The sequence below is a fragment of the Humulus lupulus genome, chromosome 1 (genome assembly GCF_963169125.1).
Source record: "Humulus lupulus chromosome 1, drHumLupu1.1, whole genome shotgun sequence".
Lineage (NCBI taxonomy): Eukaryota > Viridiplantae > Streptophyta > Magnoliopsida > Rosales > Cannabaceae > Humulus > Humulus lupulus.
Genome location: NC_084793.1, coordinates 101,903,890 through 101,929,007, shown reverse-complemented (window position 1 = coordinate 101,929,007; position 25,118 = coordinate 101,903,890). Strand labels below are relative to the sequence as shown.

The window sequence follows — 25,118 nt, the reverse complement described above, 5'->3', positions numbered from 1 at the left end:
TGTTTGGGAACAGAAATAAGAGAAATGGAATTTCAAAGGTGGTTTGAATACTATAATACACGTACCCAATTGATGCTGGTTACATTTAATTATTGGAGAAGTTGTATTCAAAGCTGAAAGTAGACAAGTCATTGTTTGACTTAAAGTTGGAAGTGTCGTTTACATGCAATGATTTTAGCTTAGATCCCATTGAAATCACAAATGATGAAGGATTGAGTGCTCTTATTCTTGACAATTCGAAGTCCTTAAAACATCGAGTTTTTTATGCGTCAGTTCGATTACAAATAACATTGCTCTTCTTGATCCATCTCCTAGAGCGAGTGTTAATAAAGATAATTATAATCAATCTTGCACGGTTGTTCCACAAACAGCTCTTGGGCCAAGTGTATGCATCAGAGGTCCTAGTTAAAATGTAACTTTTTTTCCCAAACAAATCCCTGCATGATGATGGGTATGAGTACGAGCTTTATAATGATGATCCAGTTGCCCATTTGGGTGATTATGATGAAATAATTGAGGGGTGTAGTAGTTCTGATGATAACTTTGAGAATCGGTTACCCATGCTACATGTGGAGCAAGTGGATAATTTAAATGTACGACCATTGCCAAGGCGTCAAGAAAGCCAAGAACGCAAGACCGTTGGCTTAGAGAGCAGTCGTCCAACTACACAAGACGATAGAAATTGATAGAGTTTTTCGGCATATATTGCTGAAGATATCCCATGACCTTCTTATGTTATCCCCACGGTATCTGGAGTGAGTTGTGGAGTAATAGAAGTTGGGAAGGTTTTTGAGAACAAGTTAGAGTTGAAGACGAAGGCTCACTTGCATGCAATGAAGCTGAACTTCAAGTTTGTGGTGAAGAAGTCAGGTACTGAAGTTTGGTATATCACTTGCAAGGATCTTGGTTGTGGGTGGAGATTGAGTGGGAAGAGAATGTCTAAATCTATTATGTTCGAGATAACTCATTTCACCAATAAACACACTTGCTCACTTGAACTCTGACATAAAGGTCACTGCCAAGCTGCACCTTGGGTTATTGGTCACTGCATAAAGACAAAATATCAGATTGGATCGAATGCATACATGACAAACAACATAAGAGAAAATATTAAGAATGATTATGGAATTGAGCTGTCATATGAAAAAGCTTGGAGATCTTGAGAAATAACTCTTACTTATGTTTGGGGGACACTAGAAGCATCCTACCAGAAGTTACCATCGTACCTGTTCATGCTTCAACAGAAAAATCTTGGGACGTTGATAGATTTTGTCATTGAGGAAGATCACTTTAAATATTATTTTTTTCTCACTCTAGAAGAGGGTTTCGTACATCTCGTCTTGTGTTATGTGTGGACAACACTTTTTTAAAGACAACATATGGTGAGCATATGTTATGCGCAGTCGCTTTGGATGCAAATAACCATCTGTATCCAATTGCATTTGCTATTGTGGATAGTGAGAATCATGATTCTTTGAAGTATTTCATGTCAAAACTAAAGGAAGCGATTGGGGAAGTTGAAAACCTGGCGTTTGTATCTGACAGACATGCAAGTATTACACATGCCTTGGAAATTATTTTCCTCGATTCCTTTCACGGTGCTTGCTACAACCACATTAGTATGAATGTGATTCCTAAATTCAAGACTGATCATTGTCATGTGTTGATGTATAATGCGACATATGCTTTTAGGAAATCTGAGTTCCATGCTCACTTTGACAAAATCAAATCAAAAGACTCAGCTATCACTCGGTACTTAGAAGGCATGAGTTTTGATAAGTGGTCTCGAGCTTACTTTCCTGGAAATAAGTATGTCATTGTGAATTGTAACTTAATTTATGAAATCTTTTAAATTTAATTACTATTAAATGCTAGTTTTCCTGGATACTAGGTACAATATAATGACAAACAAATTTCAACAATAAGGCCCGGGACATGAGGAGCTTTCCGATAACCACATTTGTCGAATTTATTCGCTTCACACTTCGGTCCTGGTTCTGTGATAGTAAAGAAACTAGTGAGAAGATTACTACAACTCTTGCACTGACATATGAGAAAGATTTGGTGGATATGGCTGAGAAAGCTCGATTCTTGATCATTTATGCAATAGGGAGGCATGAGTTCCATGTGTTAGATGGTGAACTAAATAGTGAAGTCGACCTCCTGAATAAGACATGCACATGTGGTGTGTTTCAGCTTATTGACATTCCATGTGTTCATTCACTATCTGGATCCCTTAAGAGAGGGGTGGACTTTTATTCTCTGTGTTCAAATTACTATAAAATTGAGACATGGAGGTCCTCTTACACAGAAACTATATATCCTACTAGTAACAAGGAAGAGTGGATCGTTCCACATGACATCAAGACAATGAAAGTGAGAACACCCGCACAAAAAAAATCTGGTTGTTTGTCCAAAGAAGAAACAAGGTAGGCCTGAGAAGAAACGCCATCATTCCAATGGAGAAACATTGGTTGTAGAACGCAAACGCAACACATGTGGAGGTCGAGACCATAATAGGGCAACTTGTAAAGTTCGAGTTTGAAATTTATGAGACTTTGTTAGAATTTTTATTTGTGTACTAATGGACTACTACAACTCTTGCATCCTCTGCTTCAAGATCGAAGGGTCTTCCTTCCTCAGGCGCATGCTGAATCATATCCCACAACATCGCATACCTAGGAGCATCCCCTTTCTGTTCTCTGATATATAGTACCGAAGAATTCTCGCTCGTTTGGTCGAGGCCTGAGGATAGAAATGCATGACAATTGTAATGGAAACAAAACAAGAAAGTTAGAAACTCCTGAAGTTGATTGGTATAAGGCACCCATTTTTGGATAAGTTAAATTTAAAATAACTTACAGGTCTCCTCACAAGTATATCCTTCACATGTGAATCCTTCGGCTAGCCTGAACTCTTCCACTATAGCATCCTAGGGAACTTGAATCCACATGGCTTGACGTATTCCTTCTGCAAATTAAGAATAGTCTCATATGCCTAATATTTCAAGGCTTGTGGATACCACTTGCAGGTGCACTTTGCCTCCACTTGAACACCCTTAGAAGATTCTACCTCAATGGTCTTCTTCGCCTTCTTACCGGGTATTGTAGTACCAATCGCTTTCATATCTCTATTGAATTGTTTCACAGTTATATCGAATGAAAGGGGTCCCCATGGAAACTTTTCAAAATACTCTGAATCATCGACCATCAATGATGAATCTCACCAAATAACATTGTCGTTCTCAGCGACCAATAGTATCCCCTCCACAAAATAAATCGAGCTTGTACAAATCATCAGGTACATCACACATACCAAGAGCTTGTTCCAACATAAAGAACCTAATGTCTTTCTTGGGTTCCACATAGAAATATGTATCAAGTAGGCGGGAGGACGTTAGGTGAGGTTGAATGTCAGCGACAAGTGATGGACAGGAACAACTCATGCTAGTCATAATGGAAAACTCGTGTACCCCAAACTTACATAAGTTTGGGCCCATCAAGAAGTGCATCTCATCGTCACGCGGAGACTTCACCTTCCGCAAAAGTATTGTGTGCACCAATGCCCCAGAGAACGAAAAGGTAGGGGCTGTGAAAAATGGTCCAAAAACACTCATTCACCATCTCCAACAATCCATGCTCCTTAAACCTTTTCTTCAATTTAGGTCACCTCCTGAAACCCCTATAGGTCATACGACCGACATAATGATCATATATGGGGATCTGAAGTAGTGGGATACGTTTGGATGACATCTGCAAAATATCCAAAAAAAAAGAGAGAGAATTAACATAAATTATAAAAAAAAAACTTAGTACATCGAAATACCATGGATTTGGCATCGCAACAATAAACAAAATTCAACATATACACATATGTATCGAAATACCATCGCAACTGATGTTACCAAACAATAAACAAACTATCGATATGCTATCGAAATAGCATCGATTATGCATCGAATATCTTTCAAACATATAACAAATAAAAATCATCGACACTACATTGAAATAGCATCGATACATCATCTAAATGTATGGCATAGAATAACCATTGACATGGCATCGAAATTATTAAATTTATCAAAAGAAAACTAAAACTGAGAAAGCATCAATACACCATCGAAAATAACATCGATGAACATTTAACAAATAACAACTAAAAACTGAGCAATCATCGAATCAACATCAATGGACATTTAACAAATAACAACTGAAAACTAACCAACCATCGAATCAACATCAAAATAACATTGAAATTGCATCGATTTTATACAAATTAAAACTGAAAACTATGGAAGCATTGAAATACCTTCGATTTAGCATTGTAATACTATCGATTTACCGTCGTCTTTATTTATTGATGCATCGATTGAGCATCGATTACACAACATTGAACGTATTCAAAAATACACATACGCACTTAATGTCATTGAATCACCATCGATTAAGCATCGAAGTGGCATCGAATGAACATTGAGCGACCAAAAATTTGCAAAATTTAAACGCAATCTTTCAAAACAATGCACATAGAATCAAACCCATTTCAAGCAATATTTTTGCACAGCATTGAATTGTTTGAAATTGTGTAATCTCCTTCGTGATTTAAATTTAAAAACAAAAAAGAAAAAATAAAAATGGAGCTTACCGTTGACGTTGACAGAGAAGAGAAGATGGTGGCCAACGGCAGAGTGCTCCGTGGTCTGTGATGAGGAATTGAGAGAGGGAGGGAGAGAGGGAGGGAGAATGCCAGGGGTATTTTTGTCAAGAGAAGCTAGATGAAGCGACGAGGCAACGCCAAAAACCAACAATCAACAATCATCACACAGTAGCCTACTTTCTCAAAAATTAAGCTCTCATTCAATCGGCTACATTTATTAGCTTGCTTTATGACAACTGGCGTTAAAACGAAAATGAAATTGTAATGGTAATGGTAATGGTAATAGGAATGGAATAGAATGAAATTATGATTATTTTGTTTGGTAAAGACATTGGAATTAATAACTGAATAAATATTATTATGTTTGGTAAATATGCAATAGAATTATATTATTTTGACCAAAATACCCCTACTCTAGTCTTATAAAATATATTTTATAATCAAATTATCATTACTTTTTAATGTTAGCTTTTATTATATACCATATCATCAATTTTATTCTAAATCATTTTTTTATTAAATTACCCTTATACACAAATTAAATAAATAAATAAATAATGTTTATTATATATAAATATTTTGTAGAAAGAAGTATAATAAAATACCATTAACATTTTAAAAATGTACTTAATTGAATGAAATATTTTATTGTATTTTATTAAAAAAATTCACAAAATATAATTTTATATTAAATTTAACACTTAGTAAGATATATATTTAAATTTTAATAGTTTGTAATTGGTGTTATATTTAAATGATATAAAATTTTAAGGTGGCTACTAAATTTAAGATGAATGTCTAAAATAATTAAATAATATATTTTGCACAATAAACACTTTTTTTTACTACAAAATATATAAAAAAGTATTTTCAAATATATAATAAAAATGATGTAAAAATAAATAAGAGTTATAATATAATATAAGATACATAATTTTTTAATAATATATAAATTATATAATAATATAAAAGATGGAATGTAATTGCTTTTCCACCCAATTTTAAGTTGAGTAATAATTTCATCAAAAGGTAATATGATTTGCATTGGAAAACCTTTTCCCACATGATTTAATCAAACAATGGAATAGAATAAACACTCAAACCAGACATTTCATTTCTTCACTTAAACACTCAAACAATGGAATAGAATAACAAGACATTTCATTTCTTCACTCAAACCAAACACTACTAAGTTTTCTTCCAACAAAAGTCACGATCAACCTGTATATATTACCTAGCCAAAGATGCTTCTTTTAAATCATCCCAAGCAAACAAAATGCTACACCCTATTTGGGAGAGTTTCTCACAAGACTACACAATCAAAACTAAAAGCTAAAGCTTTTTTTTATACTAATTTATTCTTATTGTGAAAGAAAAGTAGTGTGATCTCAAATATTTATAGATATTTCTGTGCTTGTTTTCCTCTCCAACACAAATGGTATTTGTAGTCATTTACTTCACCACAACAAACGTATAGCAGAGATTGTAAATTATAAATGGGCATTCTCCCTTCTAGTCATACTTGCAAACTCCCCAGCTACACAATTGGTAATGAGCACAAGTCTAATGACGCCAAATTCAGAGTCACTGCGATATGGAGTTTCTTAATCATTGTCACTTTTATCTCTCTTTGTTAGGCTTGTAATTATTGTAGGTTACTTAATTGTATTGTGTTTAAAAAATATCAGGTTATCTTTTGTTGTTGTCTTTGTTACTTTTATAGATTACAAATTACTTAGTTATACTTTTTGTTATTGTCTTTGTTATGCTTGTAATTTTTCCAAGTTACGTATATGGTATCCAAAAAGTATAAGGTTACTTTTTGTTATTATATCTTTGTTATTTTTATTGATGTTTTTGTTGTGCTTATTCTATGTTACTTTTATGATGTCCAAAAAATAATAGATTACTTTTTTGTTGTTGTGTTTATTCTAGATTACTTTTATGATATCCAAAAAGTACTAGGTTGCTTTTTGTTGTTGTCTTTGTTATATTGATAGATATTGCAAAATATCATGTTATCATTAAGAGTAACCTTTCCTTTTACCTTTGTTCCATGGTTATCATGTGAGGTACCAAGTTACTTTTTAGATAACATAAAAGTAACCTGGTACGATGAAAACTATATTAAAGCCAACAACATAAAATAAAAGTAACCTATCCCTTCAAATCCATATGAAAACTAACAAAAAAGAAAAAAAGTAGTATGGTACCTTAAAATCCATATAAAAACCATCAACAAAGACTGAGAACTAAAAGTAACTTGTACCTCCAACAATAATGACAGAAAACTAAAACTAACACGTTACCTTGAATTGACATATGCATCATAAATAAAATACAAACATGGAACAAAAAAGTAACAGGAGATTGCTGTTATTAGCTAGCTAGCTCCATCCTTTAATAGTACCTCTTACTAATTGTATTAATCAAGTTAATAATAATTTTCTTTTCAAACATCTTTATTTGTGTTGTTATACACGTGGTCAGCCATGCATAGTATATATGTTATTATCCCCTCAAGCTTATATCTATGTTGAATGACAATGATTATAGTCTGGTTGAAATAAGATAATATATGTAAAGCAATATATAGAAATAAATAACTTCCATATAAGTTATATAACAACACTACTGCACCAAATTACGTAAATACTAAGCATATTAATGAAGCAGAAAAATGAAAAATACAATAAAATCACAATACTGGCGCCGACACCGAACCGTGTAAAAACTACCCAACCTTGTTTCACATTACCCAACAACCAGGAGCCCCCAAACGTGTAAATAGAAACAAAATATTAAACAATACACCACAACCAAAATCCTATCATGAAAAAATCCAAGAAAAAAGACACTAATATTTCCATAAGCCTCTCCCTCTGCATTTGTCTTGTTTTCAATGGTGGCTGGCTTTTTTGTGCGGATATATAGAGGAAAACGACAAGCAATGAGAAGGAATAAATGGGCTACCTCCAAACCAGTCCAACTTTCTTTTAAGATGGAGAAATATGGGCCCTTGGTGTTTGAGACTGAGTCGGCTCATCATGGATCGCAGATATTAGAGAACCATCTTCAGCTCCGATGGTGATGTTTGAGAATCCATATTTAAATTTACGACATGGATTTGATTGCTGCCACTTCAGAGTCCCGGCTGGCTGAAGGCAAGTGCAGGAGTTTTACTTTTGGGTGATAGCTATGAAAGTACGTTCGGAAAATTAGGTTCGGAATTCATTTCCAGATTTAGCATCTTTGCTTCTAATTTCCTTAACTTCATCAAATTTTTTTTAATAAAAGCCATATGTAAAGGCCTATTAAAAATCCAGATTTATAAAAAAATTCCCCTAAATTAATGAAAAGAAAATCTTTGCTATAAAAGGGTTGAACTACGTTAATTTCTGTTATATATTTAATTATTTTTGCTTTTAAATATCTAATAATTTAGCTATTTATTACTCATATTATTAAATGTTCAACTACAATCACTGAGCATTTTGGCAACTACATTGGGGACAGCTATCCTTAACCACTCATATTTATAGTAGTTCATATTTTTATATATAAAGTGCTTTAAATTACTCTCTAATTGGAATTTGAAATCTTTTCGAAATGGAAGCCACGAGAAAGATGCTCGGAATCAATTGGAGAATTTATGAGAAAACAACAATATTATTTTAGCAATTGCGAACAATGATGTTTGGACACGTTGTTCGGTAGCAAAGTTCTATTTTACCACAAACCGACTCTCCAATTGGATACTTAAATGTTGCCGGACAACGTGTCCAAACAATGCTTCATGTTATCTTTGAGAAAATAATTGATTTTTTTTTATATATTTGATTGAGAAGTGATGTACATATATATATTTATAGGACAATTTTTCTATAGGGTCTTCACTTTAAGCCATACCGGTAGGGCTCTCAGTGTTTCACAACCCGTGAACAGTTTTTGACACGAATTTTTTTTTATGACTGTATATTGTAGCTATTTAGAGCATTTTGCAAATTTTCAGAAAATTCCGAATAGTTTACAGCACTGAAAACTAGGTTCAAACATGTTGTTGCACGCGTGACTAATTTTTTTTTATGCGTGTGGAAAACAACATGTTTGAACCTAGTTTTCGGTATTGTAAACCATTCAGAATTTTCTGAAAAATTGCAGGATGCTCTAAATAGCTACAATATACACGGTTATAAAAAAAAGTCGCGCCGAAAACTGTTCACGGGTCGAGAAACACTGAAAGTCCTATCGGTAGGGCTTAAAGTGAAGCCCCTATAGAAAAATTGTATATTTATATACACATCTAGAAATCTATATACACATCTAGAAATCTTTCTATGGAAACTGCACAATGAGGAAACTATCCAATCAAGAAAGTAAAATTAAGTTAACTGAAAACTAATTATGTATAATTTACTGCTAATACTCCCCCTCAAGTTGGAGCATATATATTAATCATGTCCAACTTGTTACAAAGATAATTAACCTGAACCCCACCTAAAGCTTTAGAGAAATTGTCCCCTAGTTGTTCTCCAGTCTTCACATATCCTATAGAAACCAAGCCTTGTTGAATTTTCTCATGGACAAAATGACAATCAATTTCAATGTGCTTAGTTCGCTAATGATTAGATGCAATGTGAAGAGTAGCTTGGTTATCACACCACAAATTTGCTGGTACTGAAGTCTTAAGTCATACTTCAGTCAAGAGGTAATATATCCACATTATCTCACACAGACTGTGCCATGGCCTTGTATTCTGACTCTGCGCTAGATCGTGACACAATATTTTGCTTCTTACTCTTCCATGAGACCGAATTCCCTTCAACAAATATACAATAACCTGAAGTGGATCTTCTATCCATTTTGGACCTTGTCCAATCTGCATCTGAAAAACATTCAATATGAGTATGCCCATGATTTGCATACATGATACCATATTCAGGTGCTCCTTTCAAGTAACACAAAATTTGTTTTAATGTTGCCCAATGATGAATTGTTGGAGATGACATAAATTGACTGACCACACTGATCGAATATGCAATAGCAGAATGAGTCACTGTAAGATAATTCAGCTTTCCAACCAATCTTCGATATCTCAAAGGGCCTTCAAATAGTTCCCCATCTCTTGTAAGGTGCATGTTAGAAGTCATTGAAGCACTACAAGGCTTTAGTCCCAATTTTCCTGTCTCAGCTAATAAGTCAAAGACATATTTTCTCTGAGATAGGAAGATAAATTTTTCACTCCTTGTAACTTCAACGTCCAATAAATACTTTAGCACACCCAAATTCTTTGTGTGAAACTGAGTATGAATGAAATACTTAAGAGATGAGATTCCTCTAGTATCACTTCCAGTGATAAAAATGTCATCTACATATGCAACTAACAAAATGACACCAACTTCTAATTGTTCGTAGAGCAAAGAATGATCAGAATTGCTTTTCTTCATACCAAACTTTTCAACAACCTGACTAAACTTTTTAAACCAAGCACGGGGACTCTATTTCAGACCATACAAAGATTTTCGAAGATGATAAACTCTCCTATACTCCTATTGAACAACAAATCCAGGAGGTTGATCCATATACACCTCCTCCTAGAAGATCACCATGAAGAAAGCATTCTTGAAGTCAAGTTGATGCGAAGGCCAGTTGGAAGTAGCTGCCATCAAAATAAACAACAGAACAAATGTCAATGTCGCAACAGGAGAAAAAGTATTAGTTGAGTCAACCCCATAGGTTTGGGCATAGCCTTTACCGACGAGATGGGATTTCAAACAAGCAATTTACCCATCCAAATTGACCTTAATTGTGAACACCCATTTTCATCCTATAGCCTGTTTCCCTGAAGGCAAATCCATAAAGTCCCAAATACCACTGTCATCTAAAGCATTCATTTCCTTTATCATTTCATTATGCCAACTAGGATGAGATATGGCTTGACGAATAATTTTAGGAATAGAGACAGAATCAAGGGAAGAAATAAAAGAACAAGAGGAATATGACAAGTCATTATATGAAACGAATGAAGAAATAGGATAAGTACATTGTCACTTACCTTTACGCAAAGCAATAGCGAGATCATCGCTTGGGACTGGATTTGATGATGAAGGAGCAAGTGCAGGACATGAATCATAAGGTGTTATAATTGGTGAAATACACAAGATAAGTGTTGTTATACAAGCTAGGTATAAAACACTTAGTGAATTTCACACAGTATAGTTGTGAAATTTGAGTTTCAATTGTAGGCACTTTAAAACTGTGTGTTTTGGTCCAAAATGATATATAGAGGTATCTAAGGTTCCCTAAAAAGTTTGATAGATTTTGGAGCAATTTTAGGTTCATTGGAGGGATCACAAGTCAGAGGAGGTGGTGATGCGTTGCCTCTTTGGAGGCATTGCATCGCCTGAATGTAAAGAGATTCAATAGCCCCAACAGGCGATACTTTGCCTGCTAGTAGGCGACATATCGCCTAACGTGTTCGTATGGTCACGTGTTTTAAGCTCCAAATGACGAGTTCTTTAACTCTAATCCTATTGGTATAGCGGAAAGAAAAAATAGAACATTTCTTCAGATGATTGAGGCTATGCTATTACATTCAAAATTGAGTTTTAGTTTGTGGGGTGAAGTCTTGCTATCCGCTTGTCATATTTTGAATCGTATTCCCATGAAGAAATGCAATATCTCTCCATATGAGTTATGGAAGGGAAGGAAACCAAGCATTGATTATCTTAAAGTGTGGGGGTGTCTTGCTTATTGCAAGAACACTGATCCCAAAAGGACCAAGTTGGGTCTAAGGGCTATAAGATGTGCATTTGTGGACTATGCCCAAAATAGCAAAGCTTGTAGATTATTAGACTTGGAGTCTAATGTGATAATTGAATCAATAGAGGTTGAGTTATTTGAGAACATGTCATTGGATGACAACAAGTTATTAGAACCAACTCAAATTAGAGAGCCTCAAGAGGAGGCTCCTAAAATGATTGGTGAGCAGCCTCAATTTCCTAGAAAGAGCCAAAGGCTCAAAGATTTGAGATCAAGTGAGAAGTGTTCTCAAATAGAGACACTATACCTTGTTGAAGGTGATAATGAGGAAGTCACTTGGTAATCCAATAGTACTTCAAATAGAAGATGCTCCCAAAACTTTCAAAGAACCAATGTCCTCAAGGGACTCCGCTTTTTGGAATGAGGCAATTAAAGATGAAATGGATTCAATTATGCAAACCACACTTGGGAATTGGTTAAACTTCCAAAGGGATCTAAACTAATTTGGTGCAAATGAGTATTTAGAAGGAAATACCATACCGATGACATCATACAAGCCTTTAAGGCTAGATTAGAAGCTAAATGATTCAAACAAAATAAGGGAATAGATTACTTTGACACTTATGCACCTGTAGCAAGAACTACTTCTATAAGATTTTTTTTTGCCTTATCATCTATATATAACTTTTATGATCACAAATGGATGTCAAAAGTTCATTCCTAAATGAGGATATCGAGAAGGAGGTCTATATGGAACAACCAGAGGGTTTTGTTCTTCAAGGAAATGAACATAAAGTGTGTAGACTTGTCAAATCATTATATAGTTTGAAACAAGAATTAAAACAATGGCATGAGAAGTTTGATAAAGTCATTTTTTCAAATTGATTTGAAAAAACAATGAGGACAAGCGCTTATAATCTAAGACTCGTGGTGACTATGTCATATTGGTGTGTCTATATGTAGATGATATGCTGATTTCGAGTAGTGACATGAGAGGAATAATGGAAATGAAGAGGATTTTATCTTCTAACTTTAAAATGAAGGACCTTGGAGAGGTGGAACCATTCTAGGTATGAAAATTAGAAGGAATAATGAGAGTTTTATATTCAATCAAACCCACTATGTTGAGAAAGTGCTTGCCAAATTTAATCAACTCAAAATCAAAGAGGAAAATACACCATTCGATTCAAACATAAAGTTTGAAAAGAATAATGGAAGAGCAGTGGCTCAACTGGAATATGCAAGTGCAATAAGAAGCCTAATGTACACCGCTCATTTTACAAGAACAGATATTGCATATGCGGTTAGTAAACTTAGTAGGTTTACTAGCAATCCAAGTATCAAACATTGGCAAGCTATTGAGAGAATTCTTGGTTACCTTAAGGGTACCAAAGATTATAGTCTTCACTATACAAACTTTCCAAGGATACTTGAAGGATATACCGACGCTAGTTGGATATCAGGAATGGGAGATAATCTCTCCACCACTGATTGGATGTTTACTCTAGGAGGAGGTGCGATCTCATGGGGCTCCAAGAAGCAAACTTGTATATCACACTCAACCATGAAAGTAGAGTTTATTGCTCTAGTAGCAACAAACAAAGAGGCCGAATGACTTAGGGATCTCAAGTTTGATATCCCTTTTACTGCAAATATAATATCAACAATTTCAATACATTTTTATAGCCAATCCACACTTGCTAGAGCATATAATAGTGTGTATAATGGAAAATATATGCATATTAGTCTAAGACATGAATATGTGAGACAATTGATTCAAGATGGAATTATATCTATCTCATATGTTAAGGCAAGTGAGAACTTAGCAGATCCATTTACAAAACCTCTTGTGAGAAGGTTAGTAAGTTCCACTTCAAAAGGGATGGGATTGAAACTCCTAAAAGAATAGATTCATCAATGATGGCAACCCAAATCCAAACTTGTGAACAACAAGGGAAAGAGTTCAATGGGTAAGACCAAGTCATTGATAAGTCAATGATTTCAATACTAAAACTTTGGTAAGTTCCATCTGAGATGGTTAGTGTTGGTTGCTACCAAGTAAGGGTTAAGCCTAGCGCTTTTAATGAAGTTCAGTTTAGTGCAACAAACATCTCTAAAGGTAGCAAAGATGTTGTAAGAACTTCACCTATGTGAACTTAGAGGTGGTGTCGCCTTTCATGGGAGTTGAAGTTTCACCCTGGAAAGTTCATGAAAGGATGAGCACATGGCCATATGAATGCTAAGCGAGAAAGTGAGAAAATAAAAGATTTAGTTGAGGTGTGTGAGGTATCACCAATTTTATCATAAGGAATACTTAGTTCAAGCTTTTAAGCTACCAATGATTTCGATAAGACTTTGTGGTATTTTCACCAAGGTAAAGTTCAAGTCGAAAGGCACTTTACTTTAGGCACCAAAGCTTTTTGAGCTAGAGGTTGAGACTTGTATTTAACCAAGTGGGGGAATGTTATGATTGGTTAAATACATAAGATAAGTTTGTTATACAAGCTAGGTATAAAAAAACTTATTGAATTTCACATAGTGTATATGTGAAATTTGAGTTTCAATTGTAGCCACTTTAAAAATGTATTTTTGGGTCCAAAATGATACATAGAGGTATCTAAGGTTCCCCAAAAATTTCGGTAGCTTTTGAAGCAATTTTAGGCTCATTGGATGGGTCACAAGTCAGAGGAGGTGGCAATGTGTCGCCTCCTTGGAGGCATTGCATCATCTGAATGTAAAGAGTCTCAAAAGCTCCAGCAGGTGATACATCGCCTGCTAGTAGGCGACATATCGCCTATATGTAGGCGACATATCTCCTAATGTGTCTGTACAGACAAGTGTTTTAAGCTCCAAATGACGAGTTCTTTAGCTCTAATCCTATTGGTTAAAAAGGTCATAATAGAGTATTGGAAGATTTGCTCACTCTCTCCAATCTCTCTCTAACCTCTCTCTCTCTCTCTAGCTGTCAAGAATCTCTAGTTTTTTCCAAGAAACTTATATAGAAAGTGCTTGACTTTGTGAGTTTAAGGCTTTTTCAATCCCAATTCCCATTTCCTCTTAGAAAAAGCCTTAAGCATCAATGGGTTTTTGAAATAGAGAATTAAGATAGTGATAAGAATCATATATAAGCCTTGTTTTTGTGTTTTTGCATTGAAGAAGGAAAATGTCAAAGTGGTGGTTCTCTAAAGGGTTTTTGAAGGTTCATCAAAGTTGAAGAAGTTTTTTCTACTACTAGGGTTTGCATCATCTTTCTCAATCTTTCTTTGGTCTCTCTCAACCATTATTCTGTGTAGATTCTAGTATTTGTGATGGTGTAATCTCACTCTCCCCCAATAGGAGGTAGGCACCTGGAGTAGACATGAATAATAGGATGCTTGGGAGGAGCTGGTTCCAAGATGGGTTCGGAGGATGTTATAGAATTTACCAACAAATCATCATCCTCCCCTCGACGAGCAGAATTAGGCGATGGCGGAAAATAAGGTGTGTCTTCCATGAAGGTAACTCAACTGAGACAAGATACTTGTTAAGACTAGGACAGTAACATCCATAACATTTCTGAAGACGAGAATAACCAAGGATGATACGCTTCAAATACTTGGGATCTAATTTGGTTATGTGTGGACGAGCATCATGAACAAATCAAGTTTTACCAAAGATTCTAGGATCAACATGAAACAATGACTTGTTGGGAAAAATAATTTTGTAAGGGATTTTACCATGAAGTTCAGAGGATGGGATGCGGTTAATCAGAAAGCATGTTGTAGAAACGACATCAACCCAAAAAGGTTTAGGATCATGCATTTGAAATAAGAGGGCCCTTGTAGTTTCAAGAAGATGTCTATTTTTATGTTTTGCTACACCATTTTGGGATGGAGTATCAACACAAGAAGTTTCATGAAGCATGCCATTTTGAACCATGCGAGATTGAAATAAAACATATGTATAATTCTTTGGCGTTATCACTTTGGAAAGTACAAATGGAAGCATTAAATTGAGTTTTAATTTCAGCACAAAAGACACAAAACAAAGAAAATAACTCAGAATGATTTTTCATTAAATATAACCAAGCTACACGAGAATAATCATTCACAAAAGTAACAAAATACTGAAAATCCAGGTTTAGACAAAATAGGACAAGGACCCCAAACATCAGAATGAACTAACTCAAAAGGAATACTAGCACATTTATTCAATCTAAGACTCGAACTAAGATGATGATGTTTTGCAAACTGACACGATTCACAATCTAATGAAGACACCTTACTATATTGTCAACAAAGATTTTTGAGAAAAGTGAGAGATGTATGACCAAACCTACAATGAGCCTCGAAAGGAGAAGTGACACTCAAGCAAGCAATAGAAGTTGGTAGTGGTGTGTCAAGAATGTAGAGGCCTCCAAACTCATTAGTAGATATAAGGACTGATCTATCAGAGGCATCATTAGCAGATGCAGTGTTAGCCAAGTGTTTTGGCTAATGTTTGTATCGAAGTTTTCTACAGTCGAACTTCTTATGGCCGTGCTTCTTACAATAATTGCATACAATGCCTCCAGTATCCGACGTTCGAGGATCAAATCCTTGTGGTCCACCACTATTGTTTCCACTATGATTAGATGATCTCCCAGGGGCATAATTATTATTTCGACTGACCAAAGCACCACTAAGTAGAACAGATGGTGGAGGACTTTCTGTGCGGAGAACGCGACTAAAAACGTCTTGTAAAGGGGAGATCTTAGAACCTGAGAGAATTTGTGACTTAGCAGACTCAAAATTAGAAGAGAGGCCAATGAAAAAACTCATGATAGCCATATGCTCTCCCTAGTTTTGTTTAACCTTCACATCAGGGCTAAAAGGTAGCAACACATTAAGGTCCTCATAAGTCTTCTTGAACGCCATAAAATAGTTGAGAAGAGATTGATCGTGTTTTTCCTCATGGTAAAAGGCTTTGCAAACTCATACATGCGGGATAGATTCCTTATGCCAGAGTACAAAAATTCCAAATAATCCATTCGTTCCTTAACAAATTCACAGTGATTGGTCAAGTAGATTATTACCTCACTATCAATAGAATTCTGAATTTGAAGAAATAGGCGAGCATCCTCTCTAAGCCATGTGAGATCATCTTTCAGCTTCGAATCACCTTTACGAGGATCATTAGTCAAATGAGCATCTTTTTCGATACTCCATAGATAAAGATGAACAGTCTTAATCCAATCCAAAAAGTTTAAACCATTTAGCTTATGGTTAGTTATTTTAGGCATCACCAGCACCACATCCGTCACAATAGAAGATTTTTACTCAGCCATAGTGCTAAAAAAAAGAGACAAGGCAACGACACTAAAACCAAGGGAGAACCATAACAAAGAACCAAGAATGAAGCTGGACAGGCGGTGAGAAAAAATTGGGACTTCAAATAGGATTTCCAAAATGGAACCCTAATATGTGGTTATGAAAACCCAAAAGAAAACCATAGTTGAAATAAAACCCAAAGTTGAAACAAAACCCTAATTTCGAATGACTCTTGATACCATTTTATCTGAGAGTAAAGAATTGAATTTTCTGTATATTTAATTGAGAAGTGATGCACATATATATACACATCTAGAAATCTATCCAAGGAAACTATACAATCAGAAAACTAGAATTAAGTTAATTGACAACTAATTATGTCTAATTTACAGCTAACACATGATAAAAGGGTTGGTGAAGTAGCTCACTCTTTTTTTAAATCTCTTATAATAGACAAGTTGGTCGGCTTCCTTAAAGCATAGAGAAGTAGGTCTTCATCAACGAAAACATCTATAGACTTTCATCCACCTTAGCCACTTGAAGTTGCATCCAGACCTTACCCGCGAGATTATGAGTCTGACATTTAAAAAATATTTGGGAAATTTGACAATAACAAAGAGCATGTCATCCAATTTATTGAAGATATTGGGACCTATGCACATGATTTTGAGTTAAGGATTTGGGAGTTTTCCAGGTTTCTTATTGATCAATCATATTCTTGGTGTGCAAGGATTTGGGAATTTTCCAAGTCTCTTAAGAGATTTTGTGTTTCATTTACAGTGATAGCAATGTAGTTATATTTAGAACAAAAGAGCTTAAACTTGGTGCAAACATACATCTAGGAAACAATGTTTAGTATGGTAATACTCTCTGGAAAATAACATCCCAAAATCGTAGTTTCTTAAAGAAGGAAAGACTTTTGAAATGATGTGAAAAATCTTTGTCCATAGCTATGTAAAGTGAATAAAATTGTGAAACTTTGAAGATGGTGTAAATGAAGTGCAATTGTGCCCATCAATTTGGTTAAAAATGAGATTTTGCTCCAAATATTCTCCAGCAAGTTTAGTGGAAGAAACACAATTGAATGTGTTTTTTGAAAATTTTGGCCAATGTTAGCCTTTGGTGCCACGCTGCTTGAAGCACCTTTTCGAAGTTGGAAGAAGGGGTTGAAAGCTTTTGCAAAATCTAGAAACCCTATTGCCTATAGAAGAAAAGAAAATAGAAAATTTATATGCATGCATTTTTGTACATTGTTGTACCCTAATTTTAGCGCGAGTTCATCCATTTAGCTCAGGTATAGCTGGCAGATAAATATGTGGAAAAATAACCAAGTAGGATATCTGATTGTTATCCATGTGGACAGCTCGAGATTCGTAATGGTCAGACCTAGTGTTAGGCATCTTGACTTTACCACGAACTAAGAATAAGATAACTGTCAAAGCACTAGCTCGGGGTCAGATGGCTGTCAGAGCACAAGCTCGTGAGAGATATGCAGCTCGTGGTGATTCAGATATAATGCATATTAAAGGATCCCCAAAGATTCAGGATTTTTTTATACGCTTATTCATGACCAGGTTGTCATATTTATTATCTGAGATAGTAGGAACATATTTATTTTGTTATCAAATCATATCCCAACACAAATGGGAATGATTTGTGCTAAATATAGACATTATGTAATTATGTAATTGAATCACACGGTTACCCAAACCTGTTCATTGAATTCCCGTATAAATACTGGGAATATGGAACAGGGAAGGGGAACCAATTATTCTGTAGTATCGAAACTCTACCAAAATAGAGAGAAACAACAATAATATTGACTCGTGGACTAGGTGGATTTTAACCACTAAACCACGTAAAAGTTGTGTTCTTGAGCGAGTTCTTGTTATTTTCGTTACGGTTTACCATATGCAATTGAGGAGCCATCTCGCTAGGGCGAACAAGCAGATTGAGGAGATTTTGGCTTGGTTACCCCCTCTTGCAACCGACGTTAATGTTGGAAAGAGGAAAAATGGGTCTCATAAGTCCCACAAGAATAATCGATCCAAACTGATTTGATCAGTAAGAACCGCCACTCCAAGTTCTATACTTGCGGGGCAAGATCACCAGAATGTTCGACCCAGCAACCATCACAAGGGTCGTCAGCATGTTAGTCGGTCGGTTAGGACTACAACCCCAATTTCGGTGCCTTCTTCACAGGTCCCCAAGAATGCCCATGATAATCCACGAGGAGGGGCTGGGATAAGCTCACGAAGACAAATGCTCTAACAAATCCTCCTACGCTGCGATCAGATCACCAGGCATAGAGAACTAGAGACATTGGAGTAGAACAGAGGCAGGCTAATCTAGTCCTTCCTGATGGAACGAGGATAGCCTCACCAATAAGGCATCCCCCGTCACCTATAAGACATCCAACACCACCTCGTCCTCAACGAGATATTCCAGCTGATGGGGATAGTAGGAGAAATCCTCCCCCATCTGCCAATACTTACGTCCCGCGAACACGTGTCGAGAATCCAGGTCCTCGGCCCCAGCCGCGAGCTGTAAGCTTCACAAACGGGAGTTACTAGACAGAAAGCCATCATAGTGGCAGGTCCGAGAGCGACCTAAGGAATCATTTGAGTTCAGTGTAGAGCCCTCAGTATGACTTGCAACCCAATTTACGCGATCATCTAAACTCACAGAGAAGGTATCCAGCTCGGGATGAAGATATTAGTTATACACGACAAGAGGGAGGTCTGTCCATAGTACACGATAATGGGAATGCCCCACAAAACCAAGTTCAAGCTTTGAGGGACAATAACCCATCAAATGCATACGATAGGATGGGAGCTGTTGAACAACCCCCAGTTAACCTAGGGACTGGGGACCAAACCCTCGAAAGACTAGCTGTGATAGAGGAGCAAATGAAGAGGCTTTTGTCCGAAAAAGAAAAGAATGATTGCGACTCAGATGAGGAGCTCAAACCTTTCGCTCCAAATATTGTGGTGGCTACGTATCCAGTAGGCTTTAGAATACCACACTTATCAAAATTTTATGGAGACGGGGATCCGTCAGATCACCTCAGAATGTTTAACACCATGATGATGGCTCACATTGTCGGGCTCGATCTAAGGTGTATTTTGTTCCCTGCAACTCTGGTCGGGCCAGCTAGGCAGTGGTTTAAACAATACAAAAGGCATTCCATAAGCTCATGGAAGAAGTTTTCTTCTAATTTCGAAAAAGCATTCCGAGCTTCACAGGTAGCTCGGGTTGAGGCTGACTCATTAGCTAACGTAAAGCAGCAACCCGGTGAGATGTTGAAGGCATATCTGAGTAGATTTGCCAATGTTACTACACAAGCTAGGGATGCTAATGACTACTCCAAACTCATGGAAATGAGGACAGGAATCCTCGTCGGGGGCGACTTATGGCAGGAACTCCAAAGAAAAGGAGATAAAAGCATGGATGAATTCTTAGCTTGGGCTCAAGAGTGGATAAATCTCGAGGAGGCGCGAGCTTCTATTGTAGGAACAAGCCAGACCCCTACCCAACCCATTGGAGCGGTAATGGATGCGGCAGCCACGACCCAAACCGTTACCCAGAATAACCAAGGGGGGAATAACAAAAGAAAATGGAATGGTGAACCCAACCATAGTGGGGTGAAAAAAACAAGCCCGCAGAGAAGTTCAAGCCTGTCTATGCCACGTATACCAACCTAACGGACACACGTGAGCATATTTTTTTGGCCAATTCTAGTCGCCTTCCATGGAAGAAGCCAGAACCATTGAAGAACCAATGGGCGAAAAGAGATCCCTCAAAATTCTATCGGTTCCACAACGACATCGGTCATAACATTGATGATTGCCGGCAGTTGAAGGATGAAATTGAAACTCTCATTAGGACAGGACCTTTGGCCCAGTACGCCCGAAATCGGATGAACCCGAGTCAGCCTGCTGGGCAGAACCCGCTACCTGTTCCGGAAGCTTCAACAAACCAACCCAGAGCTCAAGTAAAGTAGGTCGACCCTCCTCTGATAGTAGGGGGAGATATAACCACCATTGCGAGAGGACCTCATTTGGCGGGCATGAGTAGTGGAGCCCAAAAGAGGTACATTAATGAACTGAAGTCTCATAACGGGGTGGAGTTTGTCCTGGAGCAACGGTTATCGAAACAACAACGATTGGAAAAGCAACCAATCATTTTCACAGAAGAGGATGCTAGCCACATCCAATTCCCGCATAATGATCCGCTGGTGGTAACCGTTCTGCTTGCCAACCAAAGGTTCCGAAGAACATTAGTGGATAACAGAAGTTCTGTGAATCAACTTTTCAAGTCCACCCTGGAAAAAATGGGGTTATCCATAACTGATTTGAAGGCGACTTTGATGACTCTATGTGGGTTTTCGGGTGAGGGTTCAACAGCCATCGAGATGATCGGATTGGTGGTGACATTGGGAGAAGAGTCACAAACTGTTTCCAAGTTACTCAAGTTCGTGGTAATCGATTGCTTGGCTGCGTACAACGCGATTTTGGATCGACCTGCGCTGATGGCATTTGAGGCCATAACCTCTGTCCGCCACCTGGCAATGAAATTCCCCTCAGCTGTGGGAATATGCACAATTAGAGGCGATCAGCTCGCTACTAGGGAATGCTATAGCATTTCTATGAAGGGAAAATCACAACCCGGGCAGCGAGCGATGGTCATAAATGACGGAGATGAAGAGTTCTAGGAAGTAGAAGTTACTCATGGGATTGAAGAACCTTAGCAAAAAGAGGATAGTGAGGTCACCCAACACGATGACATAGACCCACGGATAGGCGAAGACAGATCAGAGCTCAAAGCCATAGAAGACCTTGAGGAAGTAAACGTCAATCCCAAAGAAGCTTCAAGAGTCATAAGGATTGGAAAGAACCTTGATGACAAAAGGAAGAAGGAGATGGTTGTTTTCTTACAGAAAAACTTGGACGACTTCACATGGTCGCATGAAGATATGGTGGGAATAAGTCCAAATATAATAATGCACACCTTAAATTTAGACAAGAATGTGCCTGCAAAATCCAAAAAATGGAGACGTTTGGGAACGGTCCGAGCTGAAGCCCTTGAGGAAGAAGTTGATCGATTATTAAAATGTGGGTTTATCCGGGAGGCAAAATACCCGATCTAGGTCGCCAATCCCGTGCTGCACCCGAAGCCGAACGAGAGGTGGAGAACCTGTATCGACTTCTCCGATCTAAATAAAGCTTGTCCCAAGGACTGTTTCCCACTACCAAGGATTGAACAGTTGGTAGATGCCATGGCAGGTAACGAGCTCATGTCCTTCATGGATGCGTACTCTAGATATAACCAGATCGCAATGAACCCTGCGGACTAGGAGCATACTAGTCCATGATCGAACATAACGTATATTGCTACAAAGTTATGCCATTCGGGTTGAAAAATGCTGGGAATACGTACCAACGCTTGGTCAAAAAAATGTTCGCTAACTAGATCGGGAGAAATATGGAGGTGTATGTCGATGACATGCTTGTCAAGTCAAAGACTACCAATAACCATGTATCCGATCAGGGAGAGTGTTTTGGAATATTAAGGAAATATGACATGAAGCTGAATCCTTAGAAATGCACCTTCGGGGTGGCATTTGGAAAGTTCCTTGGCTTCATAGTCAACACGAGGGGAATAGAGGCGAACCCTGAAAAAATCATATCGTTATTAGAAATGCCTTTGCCCAGGTCCCGTAAAGAAGTTCAAAGCCGATCTGGAAGGGTGGCAACTTTGAATCGATTCATTTCGAAATCCACTGACAAGTGTCTCCAATTTTACAAATTTCTCAGAGGAAACAATAAATTTGAATGGATCGAGAAGTGCGAACAGGCATTCCACGATCTAAAAATGCACCTGGCCGAGCCCCCGATGTTATCTAAACCTATGTCTGGAGAATCTTTGTTCCTTTATCTGACTGTAACAGAGAATGCAGTCAGTACCGTGTTAGTTCGAGAAGAAGACCATGCTCAGAAACCAGTATATTATATAAGCAAGAGACTTCTCGAAGTCGAGTCATGATACCCACTGATAGAGAAGCTAGCATTCTGTTTGATACTGGCTTCTAGAAATCTCCGACCATATTTCCAATCCCATTCAATCAACGTCTTAACCGACCAACCTTTAAGGTAGGTTTTGCAAAAACCTGAATCATCGGGACATTTTTTAAAATGGGCCATTGATAACTCTATAAAATAGAGTTATTTTACCACATTTTTTTATGCTAATTGTTGCTTTGTCTTGAGTTTTTAAGTAATTTTGAATTTATTAGGTTTATTTTAATTTTATCGAATTTTGTGTACTTTTATAGTTATTTTGTTGTAAAATGTTGTAGTTAATTAGTTGAATTATTATTATTTAGTTTGAGGTAAAAAAAGTTCTATTATTGAACTTAAATGTTAAATTAAATTAAGTTTTAATTAATATTTTCAATGAATTAATATAATTTATTTTATAATTGAAAATATTTGATTATGAATTAATTTATGTTTATTTTGTAGGGAGTATGTTGTATTATTGGTGTTTGAAAAGCCAGGAAAAATGAAGAAAAAGTGTGACATTTTTAAGAAAGAAAGACAAGAAATTGACATTTTCCTAGGCCCAAAGAAGCCAGCCCAAACCGCAGCCACCCAACACCCAGCTGCTCCCCTATTCGGCCAAGCATTCCAGGCCCACGTCATCCAATCGAAGCTCCCTTTGCCCCACTCCTGGGCCCGTGCCTCCATTCAACCACCTGCCCCATTCCTACCCAGCCGATGCCCACCACCCAACATCCACTCCAGCCAAGCCCAGCAGCCCCAAGCCTGCCAAAACACCTTGCCATTTCCCTTCTTGAGCCCATAAATTGCCCAATGTCCCTTTGCCCAAAAATGCCATTTTTTACCCAAACTTTTCTACACATTTTACCCCAAAATCATCATTACACCCTATAATTTACCCCTATTTGCCATATTATTATTAATTTAATTAATTTAAATTGATTATTTTAATACTCTCATTTTGGCTATAAATAGTGAATTTTCAGGACCATTAGGTTGTGCTTATTTTGGGAGAGGTCATACCACAAATTCCTACACTTAGAAGACCACTCCATTCTCTTCATCTTTTTCTTCTTTTTGGTCATTTTTTCGATGAGTTTTTACAGGAAAAATTTGGGAGTTTCTACTCCAAATTTGCCTATTTATGTTTGTAATTTTTTGGTTTGCAATTTCTATTCTAGTTATGAGTTTCTAATCTTTTTAAGATTATTAAGGTGATGATGAAACAATATGTAACTATATAGTATTTATGTTGTGTGTTGATTTCCCATTTTGTGCAATATAGTTTATGGATTTTCTTCTTCAAATATTTTCTTTCATCTTAAATATCTTGTATTTTGGATTTTTAGAACATATTTACACTTCTTTCTTCATTAGTGCAAAATTATAATATTCTTTGATTAATGTGTGCCATTAAATTGTGCACATCAAATGCTTGGAAAAAATATATTATGTTTTGCCTTATAAATAATATTCATTGATTTATTTGTTATTTCATTAGATTGATTTACATTAAATACTTTGAATTTATAATTTTAAAAGTGAAGATAAATCCTACAATTCCATGATAATTTGTGCTTAAATAGAATATCTAATTTGAATAAGTGATAGTTGATTAATTTCTACTATTAATGAAACTTGGCAATCAATGTACTTATAAATATTATTGAACTTATATTTTGTAGATTCTAATACCTTAATAATCTTATTTTACCTTCTTGATTTCTACTAGTAATTTATTTATATATATTGTCTTTAATTTCTTTATTATTGTTGTTGTGAAAATTAATATACGCAAGTATACGCAATCGTCAAACAAGTAATAAAGTGATAAGTAAGATCGTCTCCACAGGGATTGCAAGTGAAATTTAATGCAAAATCAATTATTTAACAATTTGGATTTTAAGAAAATAAATTGATTGGATGTTGTGAACTAAAATAAAATGATTGAACTGGAGTCAAGATTAAAATATTGCTACAAACGCTGGAAAATTAACTGCAAGAAAAAGTATCTATGGAATGATAGACTTGAATAGCTAAATCCCCCCTATGTTTTATCTGCCCAATTGTTACAGCATTACTTCAGCAAAACGCACAGAGTTAACTAGAATTCCTTACAAGCCCATGAGATTTTTCCAAAACTCATGAAATAAGTTCTATCATCTAACCCAATATATTCCTATATTAAATCAGATTCAAGAACATAATTTAAGCATCAATTCTCAAAGTTATGCAAGGTAGTAAAATATTCCTATTCTACTTACTAAGAACAACCAAGAAAATGGGTGTTCTCTTGCATCATTCAAGTACCAACTACTAGATTTAACCTTTCCAGTATTAAATCTAGCTT

General features: G+C 36.3%; 1 protein-coding gene across 1 annotated transcript; it reads left to right on the top strand.

Annotated features, from left to right (window-relative positions):
* The first annotated feature begins 833 nt into the window (after positions 1–833).
* Positions 834–2,433, top strand: LOC133818916 (uncharacterized). Its single transcript, XM_062252031.1, has 4 exons — positions 834–870; positions 1,404–1,530; positions 1,693–1,809; positions 2,007–2,433. Exons 1-4 carry the CDS (start codon positions 834–836, stop codon positions 2,431–2,433), a joined length of 708 nt encoding a protein of 235 aa, XP_062108015.1.
* The last annotated feature ends 22,685 nt before the right edge of the window (positions 2,434–25,118 follow it).